Genomic DNA, 10967 nt, shown 5'->3' on the forward strand with positions numbered 1-10967 from the left:
CAATACAAAGAACAGGATACTTTCATACAAGGACATGGTACAGCAGGCACATATCAGGAATATGAAATGTTAGGGCAACACACACACACACACACACACACACACACACACTTTAAGGAATCCTTTCCTTGGAGAAACATGAAAACTGGCTTCTCATTTTTCAAATGCACATTGCCTGACTGATATATATGTTATGAATTTCCTGATCTGCTATTTGTTCCAGGTTAGTAACAAAGTATTGAAGTAAAACAGCCAGGCAACTAGAACATGTAGTAAATCAGCAGCACCCTCCATATTTTACAGGAAAGATTCCAATAGATTGCATTTTAAATTTGTTCCACCTTCTTCTGTGAGGGGAAGGGCAGCCTTTCCAATGTAAAAGGTAGTACGGTCTACATTTAAATTACTGTGTTTGGCCTCCACAGCAATAAGTACAGAGATGCTTGGATCTGCTTTGTACAATGTGCCTATAATGTGAGCCATTAATGGACACACTGGACATTCAAGGGCGATTTCTACAATGCCATTGAATAAACAGCCACCACTACATCATTCATAAGTGTACAGTGCTGGTGCACAAGATTAAAAAAAAAAAGTTGACACATGGAGAATATTAACTTACCGCCCAAGGATGCCAGAAGTTTGCCATAGAGAAAACCAAGGGCCAGATGGTCCATGGCAGTCTGACTCAGGCATGACTTTATGAAGTCCTGTCCAGGCCGGCGGAAGTAAACAATGTCGGGGACTCAGCTGGAAAGCCCGAGATGTTTTTTTTTTTTTTTTTAGACCCCACATCTCTCCATAAAGAGGACCTGTCACAAACGATTCCTATTACAAGAGATATTTACATTCCTTGCAATAGGAATAAAAGAAAAAAGCCATATATTATATATATATATATATATATATTTATATTTACTAATGTGTTAGAGTACTTTTCTAGAAAAAATTTGTATGAACGTAGGAGCGAAGTGCCAGAATAGGCCTGGGCTGGAAGTGGTTAAACAAAGTTCAGCCAAAAACTAAATCTACTGGCAGCTACACTGGCCAATCTATCCAACCCTGTAAAGCTAAAAAATCACCATCCATAACTTCTCTGAAGCCAGTCTGGTTTCTAGCAGCAGATGCTGTGTACAGGAGAGAACCAACAATGGCTGTGTTAGTTACTATGGGCTTCCATTATCGGCTGCCTCCTGCACACGCCTCCACAGGAGAAGCTGCCACTGAGTGTGAGGCCAGGGCAGCTGCAGGAAAAGGTATGTATAGCAATTTTTGCTTTACAGGGCTACATAGATTAGTCTTGGAATGTGGCTGCTAGTAGATTTAGAGTTAGCTTATGGCTGATTTTTTTTTTTCCCTTAATATTCTCCCTACGTCTCAACACTATCCTTTTTATTCAGTTGTTTATTCAGTGGCATTGTAGAAATCATCCTTAACATCTAGTGTTCTGTTTTCAGTTCAGTTTTTGGCTGAACGTCTACTTTAATGACTAGACTCCAGGAAGGTTTTGCCCCTCATATGCATGTTACAATTATTCAAATGTAAAATGGATGGGCTTCAAATGCAGCTAAATAAAATTTGAAGTATTTTACACTTTAGTGCATCAGTAAACACTACACTGCACCTGAAGCACTGAAATGCAGGCCTGTGGAATGAGTCCCAACCCATGTGAAAATAAAATTAGATATATAGATTTTTTTTTTAGATGCATTCTCTTTTAGACTAAACATTCAGCCAATAAGACCTTAGAACAGTAATGACACAAAAGTTATATACAAAAAGTTTAATTGAAATACTTGTATAAAAAAATATGATCTCCATACATTTCACACTGTTAAAGAAAAAAAATACAATAAAAATAAAACAAGCTGCATAAAATGCGGCCAGAGCACAAAAACACAGCTAATAAATTAAGGTTATGACTCTGCCACTTGCCCTCCCAGAGTCACTGCATGGAGACTGTATAATGCCAATAACTTAAAAGTTGTCAAAAAAGCATTTTACATTTCTGGTAAACCAAACCAGACACAAAAAAGGCATAGTAACTAACTTTTTAGGTCAGTCAATTCTGTGTTCCTTAAATTAGACTTTTTACAAGGATTACCCCATCTAAAAACAAACTTGCTAGAGCAATGGAAAGGAAGGCGATATTAGTGGAGGGGAGAGAGGGGGGAAAAAAAAAAAAAAAAAAAAAAAAAAAAAAAAAAAGACTGGAATGCAGAGCTAGCTTCCGCAAGGAGATTCCATTGGAAAAAGGTAATAGGGGTCTTCAGAACAGTGTGAAGCACAGTGTTGAATAAAAATCTAGACAAATAAATTAACCAAAATAAATAGTGAGAAATAGTCTAAATATCGCAATAAATAACTGTATATTACAAGGAAAAACAAGTTTAAATACAGATATGGAATAAAGTAAAAGTCCTTAATATTGCATTGATTGTGCATTTAACATGCCCATACACACTTAAGACTTGTGGGATGACATTGTTTTGGAGACTGGTCCTGTGTTGCCCAGTGGTAGAGATGAAAGTGGAATAAATTATAGGAGATGTTAGAAAATAAAACCACTGCATTCATGTTCAAAATTACAGTACAGGCTGCAAGTAGTACTTTGTGAAAGGAATGGTTTATAAAAACTAGCAATCATGCCTTATCACCGCAAAAAAAAGAAGATGGATTGCTCAAATTTGCTAAATGCGACTGATACAGGCAGAGCTGTTGCAATAAGACCGGCAAGGCCCATGGTAATGGATTTTCTTTGGACATACACAGCCCCAAATGGAAGAAAATGTAAAATAAAAACCCACGCACACAAACAGAAAAGTCCCACTTAAGCAGCTTTCAAAAAAGGCACTCAAAAAGCAAATAAAAATCTAGTCCAGGCTCTATGAGAGCAAACAGTATACCATTGTACTCAGAGGTCACTGCTTTTTCTTATGTAAATAAGGTCAGTCCATTTGTGTAAGCATTGGCCTACAACTCTCAGATATTGTCCAAATTAAAGTCTCAATCCAGGGAGATAACCGCAAAAATGCTGACAGAAAAGAAAAAAAATTCCTGTATAAAGATTTGACTATAGAGTAGTGTATGTACGCCCCTCCTGGGTAGATATTGGCAGCAGCACAACTTTCTGCTTCACGTTCCCTCCCAGTGAGTTTTTTCTTCATCTTTTCACAAACTCTCATTGCTTGAACTTGTGCTAGATGCATCTGTGTCAATTGTCCTTAGTCTTAAATCACAGTCCTCAGATTTCACTAGGTCACCCTTGCACATCCACGGATGATCAAAAATCTGTTCAAGTGTTGGTCGGTCAGAAGGCCTCAGTGAAAGGCACCATTTGATAAGTTGTTGGCACTCTGGAAGGAAATAAAAATATACAATTAAAAAAAATGGAAGCACAGCTGTACAGAAATTCAATACAAAGCTGTATGCTAGCTGAAAAAGGTAGAAGAAATCATTTTCTACACACCTGGGGAAATTCTTCTCCTGAAGTATAAGCGGACTCGTAAAATTTCCTCATCTTGCTCAAAAGGGATATCCCCACACACCATGTCATAAAGAAGAACACCCAACGACCACACAGTTGCTGATCTTCCATGATATCTGTGGTATTTGACCCATTCTGGAGGACTGTATACTCTTGTCCCTGAAAATAAAAAAGGCTTTGGTTTAGAGAAAAAAAAAAAAAAAAAAAAAAAAAAAAAAAAAAAAAAAAAAAAAAAGAGAAAGGTCACACAAGGCAAGCAAATACATGCTAGAAAGGTAAAAGACCACAATTAACTGACCCTCCCCCATTCTATTGCAATGAACAGCAGTGTATGCATCAGCTGTTTACTAGGCTCCCTTTCAAGGACCACGTGGCGTCTGTAGCACTCCAAAAATAGACACAAAAGGAGGAGGGTGTGCATGGGGGTGAGCAATCCTATCACTCTGCTTAGAAAGAAAAAGAAAAAAAAACAAACATAAAACCTAGCTTTAAGACAGTAAAGGCAACAGTATTGTTATTCCTGCCCCCCCCCCCCGTGTTCAAAGGCTCAGCCACATCACGCATCTCCCTTGGTTCTCTACTGTTCCTTGGAAACCAAACAAAACCTGGAATCTGCAAAGAGCCCGTCACGTGAGCTGAAGCTTCAGGTTTCACAACAAACAGATGTGAAATGAGGAGACCGCTACAGTCATCTTGGAGATGTACGCCCACAGCAAGGGAGGGAAAAACCCACATATGCACACCCAGCGCTCACTCAGTTTGTGCCAAGGGTTACATATCAACTCAGGCTCCCACAGCTCATTGAAAGAAAACCAAAAGCCCAAACCTAGGGCAAAAAACCCATAAAACTAAAGAGGGACCAAAACAAATGTACACACACACACACACACTTTAATAGGAAAAAAAAAAAAACCACAGCCAAGTGTATAAACTTAGCCACTAGTTAGGCTGTATAGGCTTGCAGGGACAGTCACATACATGGAAGGCACCCCAGAGCCACTACTATGCAGCCATCAACACACATCCATATTAAGTAGGTGACACTAGTGTTAAAAAAAAAAAAAAAAAAAAAAAACACAAACACCCCAGTAGAATATACATCAAGCATTGGAAGAAGAAATAACGCAGTCCCCCCCCACCCACACATCTCAGCATGGAAAGTATGGTGCGTCACACACAGGAATCGCCCGCTCTGTGTGTGGATCAGACAGGGGAGGGGCTGCAGGGAAATCAGAGGGAATTCAATGCTGCAGATACAACAACCATCCACATCCTAGCTGTCCAGTTTAACACTATGCCGGCAGAAGAGAAAAAAAGAAAATCCATCTTTTCACAAGAAGGATTTAGTACAACATACCGTCAAAATCAGTGTAGACTGTATCCTTCAGCAGCGCACCAGAGCCAAAGTCTATGAGCTTGAGCTCCCCAGTCCTCAGATCCACAAGCAGGTTCTCATCTTTGATATCTCGGTGAACCACCCCACAACTATAGCAGTGTCGTACAGACTCCAGAACCTGGCGGAAGAAGCCCCGAGCAGTGTCCTCATCCAGAGCCCCCTTCTCCGTGATAAAATCAAACAAGTCCTTCACCGGCTCTGGCCTCTCCATGACAATGAGGAATCCATCTGCTCTCTCGTACCAATCTAGCAGCTTGATGACACCTCGGAAGCCAGAGCCGACTTTTTTCAGCAAGACGATCTCCAAGGGCACCATGACTCCATTCTGGGGAGAAAAAAAAAAAACACAGCATTGTTCAGCCTCTGCTCAGGATGCCCAACCCCCATCGCATCAAATATATTGTATACTGCCATCTTAGGTCGGAAAGGACATTTAGGGAGACTGAGGGAGATTCCCAGCTAATCTGCAATTGCCAAGGATTGAGGAAAAACAGCCAAATCACCCCCCCCCTTACATGAAAGTAAACACTAGATTAAAAAAGGTGATGTACATTTCATCGCTTTTACTAGTCAATAAAGAAAACCACAATAACTACTCACCAAGGTTCCCCAATCTGTCACCCTGTCCTTGGCAACATGTTTTACTGCAACCTAGGAGAAAAACATGAGAGCCGTCAGTGATATTACACCGGGTGGTGCCATACACATTCATATGCTCAAAAACACCGGAATACACTGACTGTGCCATGATCAGCCTTTCCCACAAACATACACAGGACTAGAACAACCCTTCCATGTCACCCTTACCTCCATGGCTAGAGCCCCCCCCCCCCATACAAAAAAAGCCCTTAGCCTTCTAGGTCACCCTTACCGCCATGGCTAGATCCCCCCCCCCCATTTCATACAGACAAACCCTTACCCTTCTAAGTCACCCTTGCTTCCAAGACACGGCCCATTATTACATACACAGGATGAAAACCCATCATTCTATAGATGCAGGGCTAAACCCCCACTCACCCACCCAAAGGCTAGATACCCCAGCATCCTTCCATGTCACCCATCCAAGGCTGTAGACCCCCCCCCCCCATATATGTTGATACCTCAATGTCACCCATTATAGGCTGAAGACTCTCCCCATCACAGAGCTATGCCCTCCATGTCATCCATCCTAGGTATAATGCCAAGCTAGTCCCCCCACCCCTCCAATCCCATGCTGGATCACCTTGAGACCCATGCCAGGCTATAGACCCCCTTGTCATCCATTGGGTATCTAAACACCCCACCCCCACATCAACCAACCTAGAGACCTATGTCACCCCTTGAAGATCTAGACCCCCCCCCTTCCCAGGCTAGAGACCCCTCCATGTCACCCCTTGCAGATCTAGACCCCCCCCCCCCCCATGACACCACTTGCAGATCTAAACTCCCCCCCGCCCAGGCTGGAGACCCCCCCATGTCACCCCTTGCAGAGCTAGACCCCCCCCCCCCCCATGACACCGATCCCAGGCTAGAGACTCCCATATCACCCATTGCAGAGCTAGACCCCCCCCCCGGGCTATTATAGACACCCCCTCCTCAATGTCACCCATTGTAAGCAAAGTCCCCCCATGTCATACTATAAACAATCCCCCATCCCCCTCTCACCGGCAGTCCATCAGCGATCCTGCTCCCGGTGTAGACGGTGCCGAATCCCCCGCTGCCCAGCACGGCCCCCACCTGGTACACCTTATCGAAGGGCTCCTTGTCCGGCTTGACTGTAATGAGAGGAGACATGATGAGTGGGGGTGCCGGGGAGCCGGGGTGGGAGGCCGGTAAGTGCCCGCCCCGTGCCGTACCTGTCTGGAGGATCTTCACCGGTAGGTGATCCATGCTGGTCGGACTACACATGTGTGCCAGGGATCCGAATTTAGAGAGCAGCATGTTTGTAAGGAAGTCCTGAGGAGAAAAGGAGCGCTGTGCCGGCCGGTGCCCACTACTGTCTCCCCACAGTCAGGTAGGTAGGTGGTCACACTTCCATGACAGGCTGTAATCCGGGATGTGATAATTCCAGGGAGCCGCTCACACACACCGCCGCCCTCCTCCTCCTCCTCCCAACTCTGAGCTCTATTACTGACACAGCCGCCTCTTAACTCCTAGTATTTGGGTCCCGGTGTACAGCGCCCGCCCGGTCAGATCCCTCCGCCGCCGGGCTGGGTAACACCTTTGCCGCAAACTCGCTTTCCTTTTTCTAAAATCTAACAAACGAAAAAAAACGGCCACGTAGCGGTCACTCCTCCACCGGCCGAAAACCCCGTCAAAATCCGTTTATCCGGGGGTGACACGGTTTGTTTGCACTGCGCACTATTTTACTAGTAGTAGCTAGACAACGCGGCGGGTTACATGTCTGAAAATGTAGCCACGCTCAAACTAGCATTGGCGTTTATTTACATATTTTATGTTGCGACGCTCTGACCAATGGCGTTCTCCGTTTAGATTTCACTCCTCAACTGCCGCCAATTGGCACTGGGCGTGTTTGCATATGTATGAGGCGGGCGTGGCTTCCCTGGGCGCGCTTTTTCTCTTCCCCCGCCCTCTAGGCAGCGCTGGGAAAGGTCAGGAGAAGCGGAGACAGTACTGCGTCTGAGGAGAGAGAGGGGGAGGGGTGCGCTCTGCCAGTTGCACCAAAATCACCATGCTGTTCCAGCGCTGACAGGAATATGAACTGCAGCAGCGGCGACGGCAGCAGCCATTTTTAATCATTATAATTAGCTTCATAGCCAGAACGGTAGCCGGATTCACAATGAAGAGAACTGCTGCAGTCATAATGCGGCTGTATATAACAGGAGAATAAACGGGTCCGGTAGCACTTTCTATGGAAATGAATGACATTTCTAAGCCGGTGAACGTTTGTATTTCATTCGGCAGGGAATAGTTTTATCATCGCGCTGCTATGGAGCTGGAGCCTCCCTCTGGGATGACGTGTCATTCCCCAGGTCTGCCGCTGGGGGCGCTCACCACCTAGCAGATCAGCCCTACTAATAAAGCGTAGTATTATATAGACCTGCTGAGGGCTCTTATACTGCACACACTGCTACTATATGAAGAGGGTGGGGGAGGGGGACACTGGGCAGGTCACACGAGGACACAAGACTGGAGACCAAGGAATGGCTTTTATAACCTATCGCCTCGATGTCTACATTTTATGTACTCCTGTGAAGTGAACAAAGAGGCAGCTCATGTGCATAACACATGCTTTTTGGGGACTAATTAAAAACATGGACTCCTCAGGCACCTTTCTGCAGAGTTTACCACACGTTCCACATTGGCGTCATTGAAAACCATGTGCAAGACGCAGGCCAGCGGCGATTTCATGGCATTATTGTTTGAAATGCATCTGAACGGGAGCCGGGTTCACGGATTAGCAACTAAAAGGCCAGCATAGGAAACCTAGTGATGTGTAGTTCAAGCTTAAAGGGTAAGTTCACCTTTACAGAAAAATCGGTAAGGTAAACTTACACAGGACCCCCCCCCCCCAGTCCCACTGACTTGGAGCGCGGCAAGACCTCGTATGGGGCTTAGAAATCCCCTCAGCTTCATCTCCAAAACATACCTTGTCAGGAGGTACGTTTAGGTTCATTCTAATTGGGCGGCACGACCAATCAGAACTCGCGTAGCCTGTCCTGTCACCGCGGGCGAAGAGGAGAGAAAGCTGCGGGGATTTCAAATCCCCTGACTGGTAAAGTGGTGATACGATGTGTCAGAATGGGGAATCGCTGGACTCCAGGTTAGCAGGACCAGCAGATTTTCTATAAGAACCTTTCACACTGGGGCGGTGCGGGCATTAGCGGTAAAGCGCCGCTAGTTGTAGCAGTGCTTTTCGGCCGCTAGCGGGGCGATTTTAACCCCCGCTAGTGGCTGAAGAAAGGATTAAAAGCACCTGTGTTGCGGCGCTTTGGCAGCGCTGCCCATTAATTTCAATGGGCAGGGGCGGGTTTTTTCCCGTCCTGCAATTGCACCACCCGAGTGTGAAAGGGGTCTAAAGGTGAACTTACACTTTAGTGTTCTGGCCCCACCCCTTCACAAAAAAAATTTAAAGTCAGCAGCTACAAATACTGCAGCTGCTGACTTTTAATATTAGGTCACTTACCTAGCCAGGGTCCCCACAATGTCGGCACCCCAGCCGATCTTCGGATTGGCTCTTGGGTGCTGTCGCTGCCATTCTTTGTAAGGGAACCTGGCAGTGAAGCCTTTTGGCTTCACAGCCAGTTACCTTCTGCGCATGCGCAAAGTGCCCTGCACTTTCTAATTGGCCCAGCAGCGTAGGAAGGAGGAGGGGGGCCGAACTTCCGAGGGACAATGATGTCAAAAACAGGTACCCGTTCCCCCCTCACACCTGAAAGCTGCCAAATGTGGCACCGGAGGGGGGGTAAGTTTCACTTGTGGGTGGAACTGGGCTTCAAGCACTTGCCCCCCGCCCACTATCAAATGACGGAGGGGCAGTGCGGCTCTCGTTCTGGGAGGACGTCATATGACATCCTCCCAGAACTGCGGCTGCCGCGCGCCCACGGGGGCACGCATCGCGGCTACACCATGTTGCTAAGACACGGTGCGACCCCGATCTCTGTAAAGAGCCACTTTCGCGGCTCTTTAACCATGTGATTGGCTGTGTCTAATCACAGTTGGTCACATGTAAACACAGAGATGCTGGTAGTCGGCACTGCTCGCCTCACGCTGACAGAGTGTGTGGCAAGAAGAACCGATCAGCGGCATCTCCTCGCAGGGGACAAAAAAACATGTAATCAGGGCACGGATCATCAGTGCCCTGATTACATTATAGCGCCACCAGTGTAACCAATCAGTGCCAGCAATCATTGCCCACTAGTGCCAGCAATCAGTGCCCATTAGTGATGCCAGTCAGTGCTGGCTATCAGTGCCACCTATCAGTGCTGCCCATCACTGCTGTCCAATGTACATCAGTGCCACCCATCAATGCCCATCAGGGCCGCCTATCAGTGCTGCCTATCAGTGCTTATCAGTGTCCATAAGTGCAGCATTATAGTGCCTCCTCATCAATGCCCACCAGTTCAGCCTATCAGTGCCACCTCATCAGCGCACATCAGTGGAGGAGAAAAAATACTTATTTACAAAATTTACTGACTGAAACTTATGCCGCGCACACACGAGCGGACTTTCCGGCATACTTGGTCCGGCGATCTTTCCGACGGACTTTGTAGCGTAGGTGCGCCAGACTTACAAATGGACAGACTTGGACACACACGATCACTCCAAAAGTCCAATGGTTTTGAACGCAGTGATGTACAGCACGTATGACGGGACTAGAAAAAGGAAGTTCAAGCCCCACTACGCCACCCTTTGGGCTCCTTCTGCTAATCTTGTGTTTATCTCGTGTTAGTAGAAGTTTGGTTAGAGACAATTTGCGCTTTTCACACTTCAGCTTATTTCGATCGTTTTCTGAGGTTCAGTTTGTGCTTGTGAGGTTTGTATCTGCTTTTCAGAGCATGTTGGTCAGTTCGTAACCTGCCTAGCAGGCCGTTCTGGTCCGCTCGTTCCTGATCTTCAGGTCGCTCTTCATAGGCCTTGCTGTTCTTCAGTGCGTTTGTTCTAAGTTTGTTTGTTTGACCAGCCGACCGTTTTGAAGCCATGGTGCATGGACGTACTCGTTCTCGAGTTCGTGCTGCGTGGGGACTTGGTGTTGGGGTTAATACTTTGACCCGAGTCCAGTCCATGAACAGGGCGAGGAGGAGTTCATGGGCGAAGAATTGGTTGCGCCAGCGTGACCAATTGTCGCACATGCCTTTGCTCCGTGAGATCCATGAGAATAATCCTGAGGATTTCAGGAATTATCTCAGGATGACTGACCCCATTTTTGAACGTCTGTTGGCTATGCTGACCCCTTATATCTGCAGGCAGGATACCTGCATGAGGCAAGCCATCACTGTGAAGCAGAGGCTAGTTGCCACTTTACGTTACTTGGCGACTGGGAGAAGTCTTCAGGACTTGAAGTTCTCGACAGGCATCTCCCCCCAGGCTCTGGGGATCATAATCCCAGAGACCTGTTCTGCTATTATTCAGGTCCTGCAGAAG

The 10967-nt window shown here is 46.2% G+C and overlaps 1 protein-coding gene across 2 annotated transcripts; it reads right to left on the reverse strand.

Moving 5' to 3' along the window:
* Window positions 1-1768: 1768 nt before the first annotated feature.
* Window positions 1769-7288, reverse strand: PIM3 (Pim-3 proto-oncogene, serine/threonine kinase). Of its 2 annotated transcripts, XM_073619730.1 has the most exons (6): window positions 6719-7285; window positions 6528-6637; window positions 5484-5534; window positions 4845-5208; window positions 3470-3646; window positions 1769-3356 (listed from the first exon to the last, which is right to left on the reverse strand). In XM_073619730.1, exons 1-6 carry the CDS (start codon window positions 6801-6803, stop codon window positions 3172-3174), a joined length of 972 nt encoding a protein of 323 aa, XP_073475831.1. In that variant the 5' UTR covers window positions 6804-7285; the 3' UTR covers window positions 1769-3171. The 2 variants fall into 2 exon arrangements, with proteins under 2 accessions (XP_073475831.1, XP_073475830.1); XM_073619729.1 differs by having other exon boundaries at window positions 6528-7288.
* Between the last annotated feature and the right edge of the window lie 3679 nt (window positions 7289-10967).

The sequence above is a fragment of the Aquarana catesbeiana genome, linkage group LG03, assembly GCF_042186555.1.
Source record: "Aquarana catesbeiana isolate 2022-GZ linkage group LG03, ASM4218655v1, whole genome shotgun sequence".
Lineage (NCBI taxonomy): Eukaryota > Metazoa > Chordata > Amphibia > Anura > Ranidae > Aquarana > Aquarana catesbeiana.